Source organism: Mobula birostris, chromosome X, assembly GCF_030028105.1.
Source record: "Mobula birostris isolate sMobBir1 chromosome X, sMobBir1.hap1, whole genome shotgun sequence".
Lineage (NCBI taxonomy): Eukaryota > Metazoa > Chordata > Chondrichthyes > Myliobatiformes > Myliobatidae > Mobula > Mobula birostris.
The window spans coordinates 42200814-42223518 of NC_092402.1; the positions used below are offsets into that span (position 1 = coordinate 42200814).

A 22705-nucleotide genomic window follows, 5' to 3' on the forward strand; every position below is an offset into this window, starting at 1 on the left:
GAAATTTTGAGAGTGCAGAATCTGTATGTTCCTGTCAGGATTAAAGACAAGGTGAATAGGAATAAGGAACCTTGGTTCTCAAGGGATATTGCAACTCTGATAAAGAAGAAGAGGGAGTTGTATGACGTGTATAGGAAGCAGGGAGTAAATAAGGTGCTTGAGGAGTATAAGAAGTGCAAGAAAATTCTTAAGAAAGAAATCAGGGGGGCTAAAAGAAGACATGAGGTTGCCTTGGCAGTCAAAGTGAAGGATAATCCAAAGAGCTTTTACAGGTATATTAAGAGCAAAAGGATTGTAAGGGATAAAATTGGTCCTCTTGAAGATCAGAGTGGTCGGCTATATGCGGAACCAAAGGAAATGGGGGAGATCTTAAATAGGTTTTTTGCGTCTGTGTTTACTAAGGAAACTGGCATGAAGTCTATGGAATTAAGAGAAACAAGTAGTGAGATCATGGAAACTGTACAGATCGAAAAGGAGGAGATCCTTGCTGTCTTGAGGAAAATTAAAGTGGATAAATCCCCGAGACCTGACAGGGTGTTCCCTCGGACCTTGAAGGAGACTAGTGTTGAAATTGCAGGGGCCCCGGCTGAAATATTTAAAATGTCGCTGTCTACAGGTGAGGTGCCAGAGGATGGCTTATGTTGTTCCGTTGTTTAAAAAAGGATCGAAAAGTAATCCGGGAAATTATAGGCCAGTAAGTTTAACATCGGTAGTAGGTAAGTTATTGGAGGGAGTACTAAGAGACAGAATCTACAAGCATTTGGATAGACAGGGACTTATTAGGGAGAGTCAACATGGCTTTGTGCGTGGTAGGTCATGTTTGACCAATCTATTGGAGTTTTTCGAGGAGGTTACCAGGAAAGTGGATGAAGGGAAGGCAGTGGATATTGTCTACATGGACTTCAGTAAGGCCTTTGACAAGGTCCCGCATGGGAGGTTAGTTAGGAAAATTCAGTCGCTAGGTATACATGGAGAGGTGGTAAATTGGATGAGGCATTGGCTCGATGGAAGAAGCCAGAGAGTGGTGGTAGAGAATTGCTTCTCTGAGTGGAGGCCTGTGACTAGTGGTGTGCCACAGGGATCAGTGCTGGGTCCATTGTTATTTGTCATCTATATCAATGATCTGGATGATAATGTGGTAAATTGGATCAGCAAGTTTGCTGATGATACAAAGATTGGAGGTGTAGTAGACAGTGAGGAAGGTTTTCAGAGCCTGCAGAGGGACTTGGACCAGCTGGAAAAATGGGCTAAAAAATGGCAGATGGAGTTTAATACTGACAAGTGTGAGGTATTACACGTTGGAAGGACAAACCAACGTAGAACATACAAGGTTAATGGTAAGGCACTGAGGAGTGCCGTGGAACAGAGGGATCTGGGAATACAGATACAAAATTCCCTAAAAGTGGCGTCACAGGTAGATAGGGTCGTAAGGAGAGCTTTTGGTACATTGGCCTTTATTAATCAAAGTATTGAGTATAAGAGCTGGAATGTTATGATGAGGTTGTATAAGGCATTGGTGAGGCCGAATCTGGAGTATTGTGTTCAGTTTTGGTCACCAAATTACAGGAAGGATATAAATAAGGTTGAAAGAGTGCAGAGAAGGTTTACAAGGATGTTGCCGGGACTTGAGAAACTCAGTTACAGAGAAAGGTTGAATAGGTTAGGACTTTATTCCCTGGAGCGTAGAAGAATGAGGAGAGATTTGATAGAGGTATATAAAATTATGATGGGTATAGATAGAGTGAATGCAAGCAGGCTTTTTCCACTGAGGCAAGGGGAGAAAAAAAACAGAGGACATAGGTTTAGGGTGAGGGGGGAAAAGTTTAAAGGGAACATTAGAGGGGGCTTCTTCACACAGAGAGTGGTGGGAGTTTGGAATGAGCTGCCAGGTGAGGTGGTAAATGCGGGTTCTTTTTTAACATTTAAGAATAAGTTGGACAGATACATGGATGGGAGGTGTATGGAGGGATATGGTCCGTGTGCAGGTCAGTGGGACTAGGCAGAAAATGGTTTGGCACAGCCAAGAAGGGCCAAAAGGCTTGTTTCTGTGCTGTAGTTTCTATGGTTTATGGTAACCTATCTATCTCTGCCTTAAATACAACCAATGACTTGGCCTCCACAGCCGCTCGTGGCAACAAATTCCACAGATTTACCAACCTCTGACTAAAGTAATTTCTCTGCACATCTATTCTAAATGGACGTCCTTCACTCCTGAAGTCATGCCCTCTTGTCCTAGACTCCCCTACCATGGGAAATAATTTTGCCGTACCTAATCAGGCCTTTCAACATTTGGAATGTTTCAACAAGAACCCCTGTGCGTAGCGCCTGAGCTTGCAATCCGAGTGTCACTGGTGACAAGGTTCTGCAAGGTTTGACCTGTTCTACATAGCATTGTGAAGGATGGGCCTGGCCACGTTACCTTGGAATATTCCTTCAGATAAACTGCCAAGCCACCTGTCTGCTGGTGTAACATTTCTGCAGCAAAACTTTGTTGCCCACCAGTCACCTGAAAGCCCTGCCAGTGAAGGAGGTGGTGGATCCTGTTGGGTGGTTCTCTAAGCAGACTGTCAAAATCATTTGACCAGAATTTTCAAACAAGCAAAAAGACCTTGCTTGGCTGCTGATGAGAAGGGACCCCTCACAACATCCATCATGCACAGTCAGGTTCAGTCCAAGCACACTCGGTCCTCGAGTGGCTGCGATGTGGGCAAGATGTCCAGCCACAGGGAATATAAATTGCCTGCAATGCTTGTAGTTATCCTCTTTCATTTGTTTCCCCAGAAATGAGGAGGTAGCTGGGCACATTGATGGCTTTGGAGTCATATATACACTCAGTGGCTACTTTATTAGGTACACCTGTACACCTGCTCATTAATATCTAATCAGCCAATCATGTGGCAGCATCTCAATGCATAAAAGCATCCAGACATGGTCAAGAGGTTCAGTTGTTCATACCAAGCATCAGAATGGGAGAGAAATATGATCTAAGTGACTTTAACTGTAGAATGATTGTTAATGCCAAATGGGGTGATTTGAGTATCTCAGAAACTGCTGATCTCCTGGGATTTTCATGCACAACAGTCTCTAGAGTTTACAGAGAATAGTGTGAAAAACAAAAAACATCGAGTGGGCGGCAGTTCTGTGGGTGACAAAACCTTGTTAATGAGAGAGGTCAGAGGATAACGGCCAGACTGGTTCAAGCTGACAGGAGAGTGACAGTAACTCAAATAACCACACGTTACAACAGTGGTGTGCAGAAGAGCATCTCTGAATGCACAACACGTCAAACCTTGAAGTGGATGGGCTACAACAGAAGACCACAAACATACACTCATAGCCACTTTATTAGGTACAGAAGGTTGATCTATTCTCTTGAAGGACAGGGGTGAAGCAACGGGTGTTTTAATACAATCCAATCATTTCATGTTTGTAATTACTAAGACACAGTTTCTATAAATTATTTTAATTACGTGAACTTAAACTACCCAGCTCCCTGCTGGACTTCAAGCTCATATGCCAGACCTCTAGCTGCCAATTTGTAAATTAAACACTTTTCTGTTGTGTCCATTATGGGAAGATAATAGGGATAAGTATTCCAAGGAGATGGGTCAAAGAAACATCACTAGACATCTTTTGGGAATTCTTACCCCCTCCTTGATGTTCTATTTTAAGGCATCAATGTTTATGTTTTTGTGATCGGATTAGCAGAGGCCACTTCGAGTACCATCTGAAAGTAAACATTAGCTGCTCTGATGTATTTTCCAGACCTCCCTGGTTCACTTGTTGAAGACCGTACGCCTGTTGCGGCTGCTGCGATTGTTACAAAAACTTGACCGGTATTCCCAGTACAGTGCCATGGTCCTAACTCTTCTAATGTCAATGTTTGCACTACTTGCACATTGGATGGCCTGCATTTGGTACGTGATTGGCAGGAGGGAAATGGAAATGAATGATCCGCACACATGGGATATCGGTAAGCTTTGATTCATACAAGTGTGGCTTTGTCTAAGTATTTATTGGCTGGAAATATTGATATCACTATCCAATCCTCACTGTTAAATGCTGTTTATTTATTCACTTAGAAATACAGCACGGTAACAAACCTCTCTGGCCCAACGAGCCCACACCACCAATTACACCCGTGTGACCAATCGACCTTCTAACCCATACATCTTTGAGATATGGGAGGAAATTTATACAGTCCCAGGGAGAACATACAATCTCCTTATGAACAGCGGCAGGAATTGAACCCGGGTCACTGGTGTTGTAAAGCTTTACAGTAGGACTGAGTTGATCTTTAAGATGGCGACAGCGAACAATGAGACCAACAGCGACATCCTACAGAGAGTTCACAAAACCATTTCTTTTACTCCTTCTTTCAAATATGGCTCTGCTACTGAGCTGCGTGTGATTGGAACCTTTTATTTACATTTTGTTGGTCACAAGCCCATGATCGACTCTATTGCTTCCCTCCGATTGAGGCGTCGAGCAAGGTTGAAGCCGATAAGGATGAGAGCGGAGTGCGGTGGGGGCCGGTGTGGTTGTTCAGTGTGGTCTGCCTGCATTTGACCAGTCTTCCTCTCCCTCTGACTAGCTGCTGTCAGAGGAAAGTGCAGGAGTCTTGGGATCCACTTTGCAAGGATTAATCAGCAATGCTGTGGACTTGTTTTGGGGGATTTTGAGTTTCATATTGCATGTGTTGCTTGATTCTGGTATTTTTTTGCTGTTTTTGAGTGACGTGATCAGGGTGATCGATGCAGACCGGGGCGCTTTGGTGCGGAATGTCTCTGCAGCCTGCAATGGGCTAGCGGCACAACGTTGAACTGAATTAAACTAAATACTACTGGACTCCTGGTTTTATGTTTGATATTCGATGTGTTGTTCGCTCACGTTTTGCCGTTTGTGTAATTTGTTCTTTTGTCACACATTGGGTGTTTGATGTTTTCTTGAATGGGTTCCATGGCGTTTCTTTTTGTAGCAAGGATGAATCTCAGAATTGTATTCTGTATACATACTTTGATGATAAATGTACTTTGAATCTTTGAATATAACCAAGGAATACAGTGTTGTGTAACATAAATGAATTATTTATTCATTAAGTTGTAGTTAAAATGTCTAAGTTAAGATGTCCAGTGCCTTCCTAAGATCAATTAGAGTCTTAGAAGTCAACAAGAGCTAAAACATCTCTCCTATCTTAAAACAATAACTGTTACACAAAAGTTTGCTTGCACAGTACCTGCCTTGACACTATTGGTAGTGAAATTCAGATTTTGTTATTTTTGCAAATTATGTCAGCAGTTAATCTACAAATGCACATCTAATTAATATTTATTAACAGTATCCTACAGGATCAATGCACCCTCGTTCCAATCTGGTGAGGTTTTGTGGAACTGTTAGGACCCTAACTGATTGATCCAAGTGCCAAATTAAAGCTATTCTGAGACACAACATAGCACTGCCAAAGCTTTTACCAACAACCTACCTCTTCTAGTGATCAGCCAGTATTTATTGAAGCATTTGACTGCCAATAATTCTCAGTATTTAACATTCTGAGGTCCATCATCCCTCACCCTTCCTCGGTCCACCTATCGCCTACTGGCCCCAATCTCACCATTTCCTCTCTCCTCTTCATACTGCCTATCTTCTGTTGGTACTTTTAGTTCTGATGCTAGGTTCTGACCCAAAACATTGACATTTCCTCTCCCCCCACAGATGCTGTTCAACCGTTTCTCCAGAAAATTGTTGCTCCAGGTTCCAACAACTACTGTCTCCTCTCTCTCCATGCTGGTTTCCTTATTGACTAAGAAATCCACTGTCACCTTGCAAACTCTAAATTCTCACATCAAGCAGTGATCAATTTCTGACCCTGGTTCCAATCAGATTGATTTCTTCACCAGACAGTCTGACCAGCATCCTGAAAGGAGCTGACTAGATCAGCAATTTTTCATCCTATCTCAGGCCTCAGGAAACTCAGCAGCTGGTTAACTTGACTAAGGAAAGTTTTCCAGTGATTAAAGATTAGTTTTATTTTAGTTTTATTTGTCACATGTGCATCGAAGCATATGGTGAAATACATCATTGTGTCAATGACCAACACAGCCTGAAGATGTGCTAGGGGCAGCCCGCAAGTGTTGCCACGCTTCTAGTGCCAACATAGCATGCCCACAGCTTACTAACCCTAACCCATGTGTCTTTTGGAGTGCGGGAGGAAACTGGGGCACCCAGAGGAACCAAGTGGCATAGACGTGTACAACTCTTGAAGCTCCAAATAGTTAGTGTTCATTTTCCAGATCATTCTTGGAATGTGGTTGTTGCCTGAAAGACCAGCAGTTATTGCTCTCTCCTACTGTCCTGCACTAAGAGTGTGACATGTCATCTTCAATCGGCAGCTACTGGCCCCAATCTCACCATTCCCTCTCTCCTCTTTCTAATGCCTATCTTCTCTTGCCACTCATAGTTTTGAAGCAGGGTTCAGACCCAAAACATTGACAATTCCTCTTCCATAGTAACAACACACAAGTGCCGGGCAAGTATCACTGGACACAGGTTAAACACATTAAATTGTTTTATGCACAATTATATCAATTAATACAGAGTTTTTACAATGGGTCTTCTCCCTGAAATGTTAGCTCTGTTTCTCTTCCCAACCATGTGGCTGACTTATAAGCAGTTGCAGCATTTTCTGGTTTTTTTAGATTTCCAGCATCTGCATTTTTCTTTTGATTTTCACACCAATTACACAATGCAGGCTAACCCAGCAAGGAAGGAACAGCATGGTACTTGGGTTGTGGCACACTCCCTGTTGTAATTTTTAGATATAGTACTGTAGCTTTATTTTTCATCACAAAAACAAGCAATTAAAGCACAATATAGAAAATCCTAGATCTGCAGTCTAGATGAAACTTTTATAACTATTCTTCCTTGAAAAACACATATTCCTCCCAATTAAAATGATTAATTCTCTAAAGTAGGTATCAGTTTTCCTGCTATATATGTGCAAACAAACGGCTACTGCTGGCAGTGATTTTACTGAGAACTTCAGCAATGTCTTGCAGTGGTCCATAATCCTGAGCTTCCCCCTTAGTGATTCCACCTGCTACTTTCTGGTACATCGTACTTGCAACTGACAGTATAATTGGAGCTAAACAGTACACAAAAAGCTGGAAGAACTTTGCAGGTCAAACAGCATCTGTGGAGGTGAAAGGTGTTAAACTGACATTTTGGTTGGAATCCTGCATCAGGGTTGTGAGCCGAGGAAAGACTGTAAGGAGAATTTGGAAGGAGGCAAGTGGGTGATAGGTTGACCCTGATGGGGAGGGGATGATCAAAGTTGGAGATTATATTTGGAGGTGTCTCATTCATAGCAAAATTAGTGTAAAAATGAACAATTTAGGTGAGTTTATTTCTGATTTTGTGTATCTCCTAACCCAACAGATTTGTACTTGACAAACACGCACAAAATGCTGAAGGAACTCGGCGTGTCAGGCAGCATCTATTGAGGGAAATAAACAGTCGACGTGATGAAAAGTCTCAGCCTGAAACATCAACTGTTTATTCCCCTCCATAGATGCTGGCTAGCCTGCTGAGTTCCTCCAGCATCCTGGGTGTGTTGCTCGAGATTTTCAACAGCTACAGAATCTCTTGTGTCTCAGATTTCTAAACAAATATACATTGGCGTGACAAGTTTTCATATGATTCGAAATTTAAACCCATGATACCTAATTTCTTTTCTTTCCCCAGGCTGGTTGAACGAGCTTGGCAAACGGTTGGAGACTCCATACACAAATGACTCATTGGGAGGTCCTACCATTCGAAGTGCCTACATTGCTGCCCTCTACTTCACCCTGAGCAGCCTAACCAGCGTTGGCTTTGGAAATGTCTCTGCAAACACAGACGCAGAGAAGATCTTTTCAATCTGCACAATGCTAATTGGGGGTAGGTGACATGAATGAGTTCATTATAGCTAAGCTATTTTCACTCCTCAGAATTTTTAAAGTTTTCTCACCCTGAAACTTCACAGACCACCAGCTTCAGGCTCTAGTTTGCATATATGCAGTCTAAACCTCTAAACCCTTAACACATCTTAACCAACAAAGTGACCAAAGTGTCTGAATGGATTCTAATGGTTATTTTGAAGGCAACTGATTCAGGAAAGCAATGGGGAAGGGAAAAGCCAAAAAAGCCATGAACCAATAAGAATTTAAATAGTTTATCAGAAATCCAGGTCTTGACTTTCTTTTCTCATGGTTCCATCTATTCCATCTTCTCTTCCAGCCTTGATGCACGCCGTTGTCTTTGGGAATGTCACAGCCATCATCCAACGTATGTACTCAAGGCGATCACTCTACCACACTCGCATGAAGGACCTGAAAGACTTTATTCGAGTTCACCACCTTCCACAGAATCTCAAGCAACGGATGCTTGAATATTTCCAGACCACCTGGTCAGTGAATAACGGGATTGATGCCAATGAGGTAAAACAGCTTACCTTCATCTCATTTGATTTGCAAACCAAAAGTCTCTTTGCCACATAAGAGAGGAAGTTAGGGTTCTGATGAACTGATGGAGTCAGAGAGATCTACAGCAGCAAAACAGGCCCTTCTGCCCATCTAGTCCATACTGAACTATTATTTTGCCTACTCCCATTGACCTGCACCTGGACCATTGCACTCCATACCCCTCCCATCCTTGTACTTATACAAACGTCTCTTAGATTTTGAAATTGAAACCGCATCCACTAGCAGCTCATTTCACACTCTCTCCGCCTTCTGAGTGAAGATGTTCCCCTTCATGTTCCCCTTAAACATTTCACCTTCCCCCCCCCGCCAACCACTTAACTCATGATCTCTAGTTGTTGTCTCACCTGACCTCAGTGGAAAATGCCTGCTCGCATTTACCCTTTCTATACCCCTCATTATCTGTCCTGAAGCAGTCTACATTATTCAAGATGCAAATTAGATCAGACCATCCACACTTACATCTAAAATACCACCTTTAGCAACGATCCCAGTGTACCATTTCAATGCACACTCCCTGTAGGGTGCATCAGCATCTGAAGAGGATGAAGTTACTGCAATATCATCCAACTGGAATTGGAAGATGGGCTGTCAGCATTTTAGTGGGAACATTCCCAAGGGAGCACCAGATACATCTTTTGAATGGGAGGGGCTCAGGTAGGTCATGGGGAAAATGAGTTATATGTGATTCCAACATGAGGAATTCTGCAGATGCTGGAAATTCAAGCAACACACATCAAAGTTGCTGGTGAATGCAGCAGGCCAGGCAGCATCTCTAGGAAGAGGTACAGTAGACGTTTCTGGCCGAGACCCTTCGTCAGGACTAACTGAAGAAAGAGCTAGTAAGAGATTTGAAAGTGGGAGGGGGAGGGAGAGATCCAAAATGATAGGAGAAGACAGGAGGGGGAGGGATGGAGCCAAGAGCTGGACAGAAGGATCTAGAAAGGGGAGGGAGGTGTCGGAAATGGACCAGGTAAACTTGAGGACAGGGTGAAGGTTGGAGGCAAGGTTAATGAAGTCAATGAGCTCAGCATGCATGCAGGAAGCAGCGCCAATGCAGTCCCTCCCTTTTCTAGATCTTTTTGTCTCCATCTCTGGAGACAGCTTATCTACTGATGTCTACTATAAGCCTACTGACTCTCACAGCTATCTGGACTATTCCACTTCTCACAATGTCTCTTGCAAAAATGCCATCCCCTTCTCGCAATTCCTCCGTCTCCGCCGCATCTGCTCTCAGAATGAGGCTTTTCATTCCAGGACGAGGGAGATGTCTTCCTTTTTTTAAAGAAAGGGGCTTCCCTTCCTCCACCATCAACTCTGCTCTCAAACGCATCTCCCCCATTTCACGCACATCTGCTCTCACTCCATCCTCCCGCCACCCCACTAGGAATAGGGTTCCCCTGGTCCTCGCCTACCACCCTACCAGCCTCCGGGTCCAACATATTATTCTCCATAACTTCCGCCACCTCCAACGGGATCCCACCACTAAACACATCTTTCCCTCCCCCCCCCCCCCCGCTTTCCGCAGGGGTCGCTCCCTACGCAACTCCCTTGTCCATTTGTTCCCCCCTATCCCTCCCCACTGATCTCCCTCCTGGCACTTATCCTTGTAAGCGGAACAAGTGCTACACATGCCCTTACACTTCCTCCCTCACCACCATTCAGGGCCCCAGACAGTCCTTCCAGGTGAGGCGACACTTCACCTGTGAGTCAGCTGGTGTGATATACTGCGTCCGGTGCTCCCAATGTGGCCTTCTATATATTGGCGAGACCCGACGCAGACTGGGAGATCATTTTGCTGAGCACCAACGCTCTGTCCGCCAGAGAAAGCAGGATCTCCCAGTGGCCACACATTTTAATTCCACATCCCATTCCCATTCTGACATGTCTATCCACGGCCTCCTCTACTGTAAAGATGAAGCCACACTCAGGTTGGAGGAACAACACCTTATATTCCGTCTGGGTAGCCTCCAACCTGATGGCATGAACATTGATTTCTCTAACTTCCGCTAATGCCCCACCTCCCCCTCGTACCCCATCCGTTATTTATTTTTATACACATATTCTTTCTCTCACTCTCCTTTTTCTCCCTCTGTCCCTCTGACTATACCCCTTGCCCACCCTCTGGGTTCCCCCCCCCCCGTCATTCTCCCTGGGCCTCCCATCCCATGATCCTCTCATATCCCCTTTGCCAATCACCTGTCCAGCTCTTGGCTCCATCCCTCCCCCTCCTGTCTTCTCCTATCATTTTGGATCTCCCCCTCCCCTTCCCATTTTCAAATCCCTTACTCACTCTTCTTTCAGTTAGTCCTGACGAAGGGTCTCGGCCTGAAACGTCGACTGTACCTCTTCCTAGAGATGCTGCCTGGCCTGCTGCGTTCACCAGCAACTTTGATGTGTGTTGATATGTGATTCTACCTAAGGTTGAGGGTAAGAAGGTGTCTAACCAGGGTAAAAGTGAAGTCAGCTGAAAGGATATTGTCAACTTTAGAAACAGCAACCTGCTTGAGGATGGGCAGTGAGAGCTGATGCAGTAAGGAGGGTGTGAAGAATGAAGTCAGTATTATCTCTGCACTTCAGCAGAATCAGAATCAGGTTTATTATCACTGGCATGTGTCGTGAAATTTGTTAACTTAACAACAGCAGATCAATGCTATAGATGATAATATAGAAAGAAGAAAATAAGTGAATCAATTACAGTATATGTATAATGAATAGATTAAAAATCGTACAAAAACAGAAGTAATATATATCTAAAAAGTGAGGTAGTGTCCAAGGGTTCAATGTCCATTTAGGAATCGGATGGCATAGGGGAAGAAGCTGTTCCTGGATCACTGGGTGTGAGTCTTCAGGCCTCTGTACCTCCCACCTGATGGTAACAATGAGAAAAGGGCATGTCCTGGGTGCTGGGGGCCCTTAATAATGGATGCTGCCTTTCTGAGACACCGCTCCTTAAAGGTGTCCTGGGTACTTTGTAGGCTAGTACCCAAGATGGAGCTGACCCTCTGCAGCTTCTTTCAGTCTTGTGCAGTATCTCCCCCCACCCCCCGCCACCCCACCTCCATACCAGACAGTGATGGAGCCTGACAGAATGCTCTCCATGGTACATCTATAGAAGTTTTTGAGTGTACTTGTTGACATGCCAAATCTCTTCAAACTCCTAATGAAGTATAGATCTTAGAACAATGAGAGCCAGAGCCACATCCTTTGTTCCATCCAGAACTAGTGTTCAGCAGTTAGTAGTTGGACCATCGATTGAACTCAGGCTAAGCACTACCCACCATACCAATACTTGAATAAAGACCAGTGTTGCCTCCTGCACTCCTGCAATAATTATGTGGCCTCTCACACAATAATTATGGAGACAGAACTGGAAAAGAATTATTGAAAAACCAGCACGTTAGAGATCAGCAAAACTTCGTCATTAATTCATTAGCACTGAGGAAAATGCATTTGATCTGTGGTCCACGTCAAAAGAAAATAAGTTTGTCTGGACCGGACCCAAATTTAGATCTCTGAGGTAATAGAGTGGAGTGCATAGTCTTCATTCTTTGTTGGTTGCTTTACTGCTCTAATAGGGAGAGATGGCAAGCACAGTTTTGCCTCAACAGAGATAATTTCAAAGAAAGTCATATTGCTTTCCTGCAATGATTAAGTACTTAATTGAAAACTGTCTGATCCATTTAGCTTTTTAAAATCCAATAGCTTTTCTGACTAGGTGGTTCATTTGTCCTTATCCTGTCCTTATTCCACAAGGCCAGGCGTGCATTAACTGGGGGGAATAGGTCAGGCAGACAATCTGCTCCTTCCACTACAGTAACAATGTTCACCCTCTTTACCCTTGCAACAGCATGTAGGCTGCACCTAACACTTCTCCTGGGGCTCTGGAAGTTGTGGGGATAACTGGGTGGAGCAGTGATTCGGCGACTTGTGCTGCTTCCTCACAGCTTCAGTGAGCTGGGTTCAATCCTGACCTCCTGTGCTGCCTGTGTGGAGTTTGCAAGTTCTCCTTGTGATTGCAGGTATTTCCTCTGGGTGCTCTGGTTTGCTCCCATGTCCCAATGACATGGTTCTTAGGTTTAGACACCAAGTGTGAGTGAGTGGTAGAATCGGAGAGAATGTATGGGAATGTGGGGAGAATAAAAGTCAAAGTCAATGTAAATTTATTATCAAAATATGGATATGTCACCATATACTACCTTGAGCTTCATTTTCTTGTAGGCATTGACAAGAAAATAAATACAATAGAGTTTATGAAAAACTATACACGACCAAAGACTGACAAACAACTAAAGTGCAAAAGAAGAGATATAGTGCAAACAACAAAATTAAATAAATAATACTGAGAACATGAGTTGTAGAGTCCTTGAAAGTGAGTCTGTGGGTTGCGGAATCAGTTCAGTGTTGAGGCGAGTGAAGTTATCCACACCGGTTCAGGAGCCTGATGATTGTAGGCTAATGATTGTCCTTGAACCTGGCAGTGTGGGATCTAAGGCCCCTATACATCTTACTCCTGTAAAATGGGATTAGTGATAGCTAGCCTGGACAAAGTGAGCCAAAGGGCCAGTTTCCATGATGTACAACTCTATAACTATAACGCTATGATCTACATTTCCTGCTTCCTGATGCTGCATAGCAGCGATCTAACTTGAGCACAGTGAGGCAAGGTCATTATATGTAGGTCCCTTTATTTTTTTTCTTTGAAAACCAATTAAAGAATAACAGTATTTAGTGTCCTGGGACCATTCTGCATTGATGTCACTTGGTTATGAAAGGCAGAAGAAAAGACCAGGGTTTATAAAGGCACAACTATCAGTCAAGAAGCAGTTTGTTAGAGGATGCACCACATAATTTCAATGCACAAAGGTCACGTGCCTTCAGTCCTGGACAGGGCTCACATACTTGTGACTTGTTACTTTACCCTCTCCACCTCTGTGTGGTTGTTATGTTTGTGGTACTGGGAAGCTGGGTGACCGTGAATAACACACGATAGACAGAGAGGTGAGGAACAAATGTGTATCAGTTTATTTTGCTTGTAAGTCATCTACCCAGAATGCCCTCGCACATTACGTTCAGTATGTGTCACACCGGGAAGCTTGATGACAATCTGGAACAGTCAAAATAGACATGAATACATAACATTTACCCCCTCCCTTATTTTAAAGGTTTCTCCCCCTTCCCATACACAGACCTCGTAACATTCAATGAAGTAATTATCAAATTCAACCAACAACAAATAAACAATGTTTTCTAAACTAGGGAAAGAGGGTATCCTGCCTCTATTTCCAGACATAACCCTTGGGATTATTCTGCCCCGTGTGCTGAGGGTTAGTCACTAGAGATAGAATCTGTTTGGAGGCCACCTGGTCCTGTGAGGGTACCAACAACCTCAGGATGAAGTCATTTTCAAATCAAATCAAGCTTAATTATCATTCAAACCTTACATAGAGACAGCTGAATGAGACAGTGTTCCTCTGGGGCCAAGGTGCATTTAAAATAGCATGCAAACATTCAAAAATAGCGAGTAACATAATTCAAAATATTGAGCAAAGAGGCATATTCACTTGAAAAGAAAACATATATAGTCCCAGACCCTGAGCAACAATGTCCAGCAATTGATGTTACAGTCTCGAGGCAGTGTACAGATGCACGCAATACAGCCTGTTATTCCACTGCTCGAACACGGGAGGGCAGCACCAACAGGAGAGGCCAGGCCCCAGCCGAGCTCAACCATGCTGTAAAGCTTTCGTGTCTCTTACCTGGTCTGCAGCAGCAGGCAAGCCCGAGTCTTGAGGCCTAGTTCTCACTACAACTGAAGCTACACTGCTCCCATGTCACTTGTCCCTCCACCAGACAAGGGTAACAGGTCTGCAGCAACGCACGTTATCATTATTCAACAGAGTCTTACGATCGCAAGTGAAAGGTCTGAGATAACTCCAACGGTTATACTGCACCAACTCCGACGCTTCCAAGCAGTAGCAGCAACACAGTGTGCAGGCAGGCCAGCCCCTCCGAACCCAAACCGGCTCCTCCGGCACATCCTGTCGGGCTTCTCCAATATCCGGATGAGGTCCTCTGATATCCCGACCAGCTCCTTCGACAGCTCGGCCAGCTCCACCACTGACACCAGTCCAGCTACGCCAATCAACGACCAGCTCATTGATGGAGTATCCCCAATGTTCTTGGAGTAAGATTGTTTTGGGATCATAAAAAACATACTTTACAAAGAGAAAAAGGATCTTTGGTTGGCCCCTAAGAGGCCACTGCATTCACACCCACTGCTATCTTATCGGAAGTCTCTTGAAGGTGCATGTACAGTACAAATCATGGCTTGGGTACTGCATTGTCAGTAGGAGGCACCTCAGAAAGCACAGGTGATAGGGGACAAATGGCCTTGCTGATTAAGGACCCACTTGTGATGATTCTGACTACCAAGCAGGTCACCAAGAATATCTGAGGATGGAGACCCCATTACAGGTTGAGGTAGAATTTAAGGGGTTTTGATTGCAAAGGCATGTTTCCACTTGCCTTCATACTGTTAACTAGCTTATTGAAAGCAGTCATATTGGTGTCATTTTTTTGTATTTGGTTCACTGTGAATGGGGTGGCAAGCTTCCTCTCAGATTCTATTTTGAGACCTTTCGGTTCAACTTCCACAGACAAAACCACTCCAGTCTGTGAACTCTCCCTTAGCTTCTCCTTGGTAGTGAGAATGGACAGCAGTCATTTCATATCCGCATTGGCTTTTTGCAGTATTTCTAACATATCAATCTTTTTATGAATCTCCTTATTATCTTTGTGTGATGTAATGGGAGCAAGGTAGTTTCCAGACCATGAAACAAGAGTTGAGATCCCCTGCTCCCGACCAGCAAGTCTCTTAAGTTCTTCATGTGGAGTAGACCGCAGGCTACTGGAGCAACTACCTGGTCCACTTAAGTTACTTGACAACCATCGACAGAACTGCCTGAATGATACTGATCCTTCACCAAACAACTCTACAATTATCTATGCTGGTCCAGGTACAGTTTTCTCCATGTTGAAGGACTCAATAAAGTCAAAGTTCCCAAACTGCCTGCTTGCTGGGGAAATTCTTGGATGCAGAAACAGTAGGTATCTCCACTTGGGCAGCACCATGGCATTCTTACACACTTTCTTTAAGGGTTTCTGGTCAATTCCTTCACCTCTTTGCCCATCTTGGATCCTCCAATAGCATTTTATCATCAAAGCCCATCAGCTTTATTGTTTCTGATTGACTAGTGGGGCCAGCAGAAAACCATTCTGCTTCCTCTTCAGTTTAGGAATCACATTGCCTCGGCTCACCAAAATGTATTTGCCATCACCAAGCTCTCACCTAAAGTACTTTACCTTCCTTCCTTCTCTAGCATCTCTGTCACGCAAGTCTTTCTCTCTGCCTTTACGATCAAAGGTTCTTGATGTTATTATGCACCCACTTTTAATTCTCCACTGGCAACCCAACCCCCAAATATTTTAATTCTCTTTATTTTCCATAGGCTTCCAGGTTGTCGAATATTGGAGGTATTGGTCACATGACAGCCACCACCAAAGCTTCAGCGCTGAGGACTGAGTACAACATCAAGATCGGCTTCTTTTATTCTCTTTCGTGGATCTGCGATTATTTGCTTGAGAGCTGCTCTCTCCAAGTCTAAAGCATAGTCCTTCTTAGTTCCATCCAGTGGTGGACTCCTGCCAGAACAAGGATAGCATAGTGCATCCCATTACTCAGGGTCCCAGATGTCTTCACTGTCATATTTTCTCAAAAGACATGCTGGTCTCTGCTTTGTATATGAGTACTCTTTGATTTCAGCTTTTCCTTGGAATACCTTATGGTTTCTTCATGCCACATATTTTAATTGTATCATTTAATTCATCTTTTTCTTCAATCTGTTATTTTTTATCCATGCTGCCACTAAGGCTCAATAGCCACCCCCACTAAGAACCCAGGCTTGACAGCCAGCTTAACGATGATTCCTTTCATACTGCCCAGCTCTCCGTTGAATGCTTCTGCATATTTCTTCAAAACCTCTTGTAGGCCAGCACTCCCACCAATCAAGTGCACTTTGTGCCAGTTGAGTTTGAGTTGCTCCATCCACGAGTGGCCCAGAAACACAGGATAATGACCTTTAACAATGTACAGTGGATGTTTCTTCTCATTAATCTCCACTGTAACATGTACCACTCCCCACACTGGAACAGCCTCACCAGTGAAAGCCTTTAAAGTCAACCTTGCCCCTTCTGGGGTGAGATGCTGCAATTTCTCCTTGTAAGCTGCCTCTGACACCAGTGATACTGCAGCACCTGTGTCCACCTGCATCCTCACTGTGGCCCCGTCCAACCGCAGGGTCACCCAAAAGACATTGTTGTGCCCTGAAACAGATAAAATATGCAAAGCCTTTTCAACCACAGAGCGAGGGTCACTCAGTCCATCCTCAATATGTTCCATCTTGGTTACATGTTACTCCTTGTTTTTCCAAAAGTCAGTTCCCTTTATTAGTGTTTAATTGACTTTCTACTTTTACAGGTGTTCAATGTCACTTTGCCTCAGCTTTGGCAATCTAAATCCTTATACCAGCATTCTTTGCTGGCTACCCAGTTGTGCCATAACGGTAATATTGTTTGCCAATAGGTGTCAGTAGAAACTTTATGAACTTGGGAAGATGCGCTTAATAGCTGTGCTTCTTTAGCTGCCATCTCCACAGATGTACTGACCTCAATTGCCTTTGTAATGTTAGTCTGTCTTCTGTAAGCAAACACTTCCGAATTGCCTCACTAAGCAGACAACGTACGCGTCTGTCATAAAACATGTCATTCAGCGACTGCCCGAAATCAGTGTTCAATTGCTTCAGCACTGCCACAAGCTGTGAAATAGACTCGCCTTCCTCTTGATTCCTTTTATGAAATCTAAACCTCTCAGCGATAATCAAAGGTTTAGGTGACTAGTGGTCCTTTAACTACGTCCTCGTAAGGCTTATCAACAGGCTTAGCTGGTTGCACTGTACTACGTAATAAATTAACTGTTCTTGCACCATCACAGTTAGAAAAGTTGGAACATGACTATCATCTGAAATTTCATTTGCCAGTGCTAAATATTCAAATCTTTCAGAATATGAACTTTATTGCTGTCATTTCATGATACGGCCCCATACTTCCAAACATCGTTGGCATTTTCAAACACAATCACATTCCAAAGAAGTTAACTAGTATTATCTATCTCTCTCTCCCTCTCTGATTGGTTTCATTTAACTATCCTGTTCTCATCCTCACCCCTCGGATTCTTCACTCACCCACTTCCTGCAGCCGTCTTCTTTTCGCTCACCCACATTACACAGTGGTGCACTGCCAGTATTGCACACAGACTTTTCATGCTGAAGGGATCAAAACGGCAAATATCGCCTCGTCACCAGTTGTTGTTTGTGGTACTGGGAAGCCGGGTGTCCGTGAATAACACACACAAGAGACAGAAAGATGAGGAACAAATGTGCTGCTGCTTACTTTATCGGTAGGTCATCCAGCCAGAATGCCCACGCACATTACATTCAGTATGTAACACACAGGGGAGCTTGTCAGCAGCCTGTAAGGGTCAAAATATACCTAAATACACAACAGTACTGAGGACAATAAATCAAGTAGGTTCAAGGCCAGGCCGGGGAAGAGAAGCCCTATTGCACGGGAGAGAATTCAAGCATTGTGGAGGAGTGGGCAGTCAAGGAATCTGAACAGGGTGGGTGCTGGGCCTAATGGATAGGTGAAGAGCTGAGAACTAGAGTTGACTGTTGGGATCCAGTGGACGGAGGGGTAGGATCAGAGGCAGGAGAGCAGGAATGGCAGACAAAGAATAGGAATAGAGGTTGGCAGAGAAATATTGCTACCTTTGGGCTGTGGTTACTGTTCAGTGCTGGCTGTTGTTTGGGATGATGAATCTTGTTGAATCAGCAGGCCTGGGGATGGGGTGGGTGGAGGGCAGAGGTGGCCAAGGGTTGTGAGCTTTAAGGAGGGCATTATGATTGTTCCAGGACATGGGAGGGTGGTGGTGGGAGTCCAAAGGAAGCTGCACTAGGACCCACCCTGTGTCTGGGACCTGCCCCTTTAATTTGGACAGAAACAGAATCCAGAAGTGCTATAGCGGTCTATTTCCGCATAACCCTCCCGTGGAAGTCACAGCAAGGCACCCATTCCACACCATTAGTGCACTGCATGTCTCCAGCTGCTCTGTACACGAAGCACTCAGACACATCTGTTGTACCTCGAAGAGACATCACAGCCTGTCATCAATTCTTAAAGTCTCCAGTTTTGAATAGCATTTTATTCTTCACTGAACTTGAATGGCCACAACGCAGAACCACTTGGTCCTACATGGTCCAGTGTCTAGGACCATGCCTTTGACGGACATGGCTGAGCTGGAACGTGTATCAAAATAATAGCAAAGAAAAACTGCTGGAGGACCTTAATGGGTCAGGCAGCAGTTTGCTGCTCCAGATTCTAGCATCTGTGGCCCCCTGTGCCTCTGTGTATCAAAAAGATACCAGCTTCAGATTAGATTTATTTCACTTTATTTATTTAGAGATACAGCATGCTAACAGGCCCTTCTAACCTAACCAGCCCACTCCACCCAATTACACGCATGTGACCAATTAACCTACAAAATCATACGGCTTTGGAATGTGGGAGGGAACCCTTGTGGTCACGGGGAGAACGTATGAGCTGCCCATAGTGGAAATCAAACCCGGGTTGCTGGTACTGTAAAGTGTTGCGCTAACCACTACGCTACCATGTCACCTCTTCTACCCTTAGCCATAGGTCCTGCAGAAGTCTTGGCCCTCCCACCCTACACCCCACTTCATTGTTTCTCATCTATAACACTATCATCACTGATGAGTCCTGATGAAGGGTCTCAGCCCGAAATGTAAACTGTGCCATCCCCAAGAGTTATATAGCACCTAAAAAGGTGCTTCAGTCCAGAGTCCAGGCTGACTACCAAGCACCCACTTACACCAATCTCATTTTTTCATTTACTCTCCACGCAGTCACATCAACTCTCCCTAGATTCTACCATCCTCACACACAAACACACACACATGCGCACGCGTCAGCTTACAGTGAGTCATTAACCAACCACCATGCACAACTTTAGGATGTGAGGTGAACCCAGAGCACCTGGAGAAATGTACGCAGTCACAAGGAGAAAGTGAAAACTCCACACAAGCAGGCCTGATGGTCAGGGTCAAACAGGGATGGCGGGAACTGCGAGGCAGCAGTTCTACTATCTGCACCACTGTGCCTTCCAAGTTATGCCTTCAATTTTTACCACAAGGCTTTGTAATAAAACATATCCTGAAAATGACATTCACATTTTTTCTTTATGTGCTGCAGCTTTTACGAGATTTCCCAGACGAGCTCCGCGCTGACATCGCCATGCATCTTCACAAGGAAATTCTGCAGTTACCCCTCTTTGTATCGGCCAGTCGTGGATGCTTGAGGTCGCTGTCTCTCCACATCAAAACCACTTTCTGTGCCCCGGGGGAGTACCTCATCAGACAGGGGGATGCCTTGCAGGCAAACTACTTTGTGTGCTCAGGCTCCATGGAAGTTCTGAAGGACAACATGGTGTTGGCAATTCTCGGTAAGACCTACTGAGCTTAGTTTTCAGAGTCATAGAACAGTACAGCACAGAAACAGGCCCTTTGGCCCATCTAGTCCATACCGAACCATTAATCTGCCTTGGCCCATCGGCCTGCGCCCGGACAATAGCCATCCAAACCTTTCCCTCCCATGTACCCGTCCAAATTTCTGTTAAGTGTTGAAATTGAACCAGCAGCCATCAGTTGCACTGGCAGCTCGTTCCACACTCTCACCACCCTCTCAGTGAAGAAGTCGTCCACCCCTCATGTTATCCTTAAACATCTCACTTTTCAACCTTAACCCATGACCTCTGGTTCTAGTCTCACCTAACGTCAGTGGAAAAAGCCTGCTTGCATTTAACCTATCTATCCCGCTGATAATTTTGTATACCTCTATCAAATCTCTCCTCATTCTCCTACGTTCCAGGGAATAAAGTCTGAACCTATTGAACCTTTCCCTATAACTCAGGTCCTCAAGTCCTGGCAACATCCTTGTAAATTTTCTCTGCACTCTTTCAACTTTATTTACATCTTTCCTGTAGGTAGGTGACCAGAACTGCACACAATACTCCAAATTAGGCCTTACCAACATCTTATACAATTTCAACATAACATCCCATCTCCTGTGCTCAATATATTGAATTTTGAAGGCCAATGTGTCAAAAGCTTTCTTTATGACCCTATCTACCTGTGACGCTATTTTCCAGGAATTACAGATCTGTATTCCCAGATCTTTCTGTTCTACCACACTCCTCAATGCACTACCACTCACTGTGTAAGATCTACCCTAGTTGGTCATCCAAAGTGGAATTTAATGCAGACAAGTGTGAGGTATTCCACCACCTCCTTCACTGGCAGGGCTTTCAGGTGACTGGTGGGCAACAAAGTTTTGCTGCAGAAATGTTACACCAGCAGACAGGTGGCTTGGCAGTTTATCTGAAGGAATATTCCAAGGTAACGTGGCCAGGCCCATCCTTCACAATGCTATGTAGAACAGGTCAAACCTTGCAGAACCTTGTCACCAGTGACACTCGGATTGCAAGCTCAGGCGCTACGCACAGGGGTTCTTGTTGAAACATTCCAAATGTTGAAAGGCCTGATTAGGTACGGCAAAATTATTTCCCATGGTAGGGTAGTCTAGGACAAGAGGGCATGACTTCAGGAGTGAAGGAAGTCCACTTAGAATAGATGTGCAGAGAAATTACTTTAGTCAGAGGGTGGTAAATCTGTGGAATTTGTTGCCACGAGCGGCTGTGGAGGCCAAGTCATTGGGTGTATTTAAGGCAGAGATAGATAGGTTACCATAAACCATAGAAACCATAGAAACTACAGCACAGAAACAAGCCTTTTGGCCCTTCTTGGCTGTGCCAAACCATTTTCTGCTTAGTCCCACTGACCTGCACACGGACCATATCCCTCCATACACCTCCCATCCATGTATCTGTCCAATTTATTCTTAAATATTAAAAAAGAACCTGCATTTACCACCTCGTCTGGCAGCTCATTCCATACTCCCACCACTCTCTGTGTGAAGAAGCCCCCTCTAATGTTCCCTTTAAACTTTTCCCCCCTCACCCTAAACCCATGTCCTCTGGTTTTTTTCTCCCCTTGCCTCAGTGGAAAAAGCCTGCTTGCATTCACTCTATCTATACCCATCATAATTTTATATACCTCTATCAAATCTCCCCTCATTCTTCTACGCTCCAGGGAATAAAGTCCTAACCTATTCAACCTTTCTCTGTAACTGAGTTTCTCAAGTCCCGGCAACATCCTTGTAAACCTTCTCTGCACTCTTTCAACATTATTAATATCCTTCCTGTAATTTGGTGACCAAAACTGAACACAATACTCCAGATTCGGCCTCACCAATGGCTTATACAACCTCATCATAACATTCTAGCTCTTATACTCAATACTTTGATTAATAAAGGTCAATGTACCAAAAGCTCTCTTTACGACCCTATCTACCTGTGACGACACTTTTAGGGAATTTTGTATCTGTATTCCCAGATCCCCCTGTTCCACTGCACTCCTCAGTGCCTTACCATTAACCCTCTATGTTCTACGTTGGTTTGTCCTTCCAACGTGTAATACCTCACACTTGTCTGCATTAAATTCCATCTGCCATTTTTCAGTCCATTTTTCCAGCTGGTCCAGGTCTCGCTGCAAGCTCTGATAGTCTTCCTCACTGTCCACTACACCCCCAATCTTGGTGTCATCCACAAACTTGCTGATCCAGTTTACCACATCATCATCCAGATCATTGATATAGATGACAAACAACAAAGGACCCAGCACCAATCCCTGAGGCTCTCTACTAGTCACAGACCATTTACTACCACTCCCTCAAAGCCAAAGTCTAACCAGTTTACTACCTCATCATGAATGCCAAGTGACTGAGCCTTTTTGATCAACCTCCCATGCGGGACCTTGTCAAATGCCCTGCTAAAGTTGATGTAGACAACATCCACTGCCTTGCCTTTATCAACTTTCCTCATAACTTCCTCAGAAAACTCTATTAAGGTTGATTAGACATGGCCTACCATGCACAAA

The 22705-nt window shown here is 44.3% G+C and overlaps 1 protein-coding gene and 1 pseudogene across 1 annotated transcript in view; one reads left to right on the forward strand and one right to left on the reverse strand.

The window, feature by feature from the left end:
* The window catches only part of kcnh4a (potassium voltage-gated channel, subfamily H (eag-related), member 4a), a 219971-nt gene that overhangs the window by 128790 nt on the left and 68476 nt on the right, over window positions 1-22705 (forward strand). Inside the window, exons 7-10 of the mRNA XM_072248954.1 lie at window positions 3766-3973; window positions 7741-7935; window positions 8275-8474; window positions 19905-20154. Of these exons, the coding sequence (XP_072105055.1) occupies window positions 3766-3973; window positions 7741-7935; window positions 8275-8474; window positions 19905-20154 (853 nt within the window). The remainder of the gene's footprint in view (window positions 1-3765; window positions 3974-7740; window positions 7936-8274; window positions 8475-19904; window positions 20155-22705) is intronic.
* Window positions 14988-16380, reverse strand: LOC140191821 (eukaryotic translation initiation factor 4E transporter pseudogene; annotated as a pseudogene).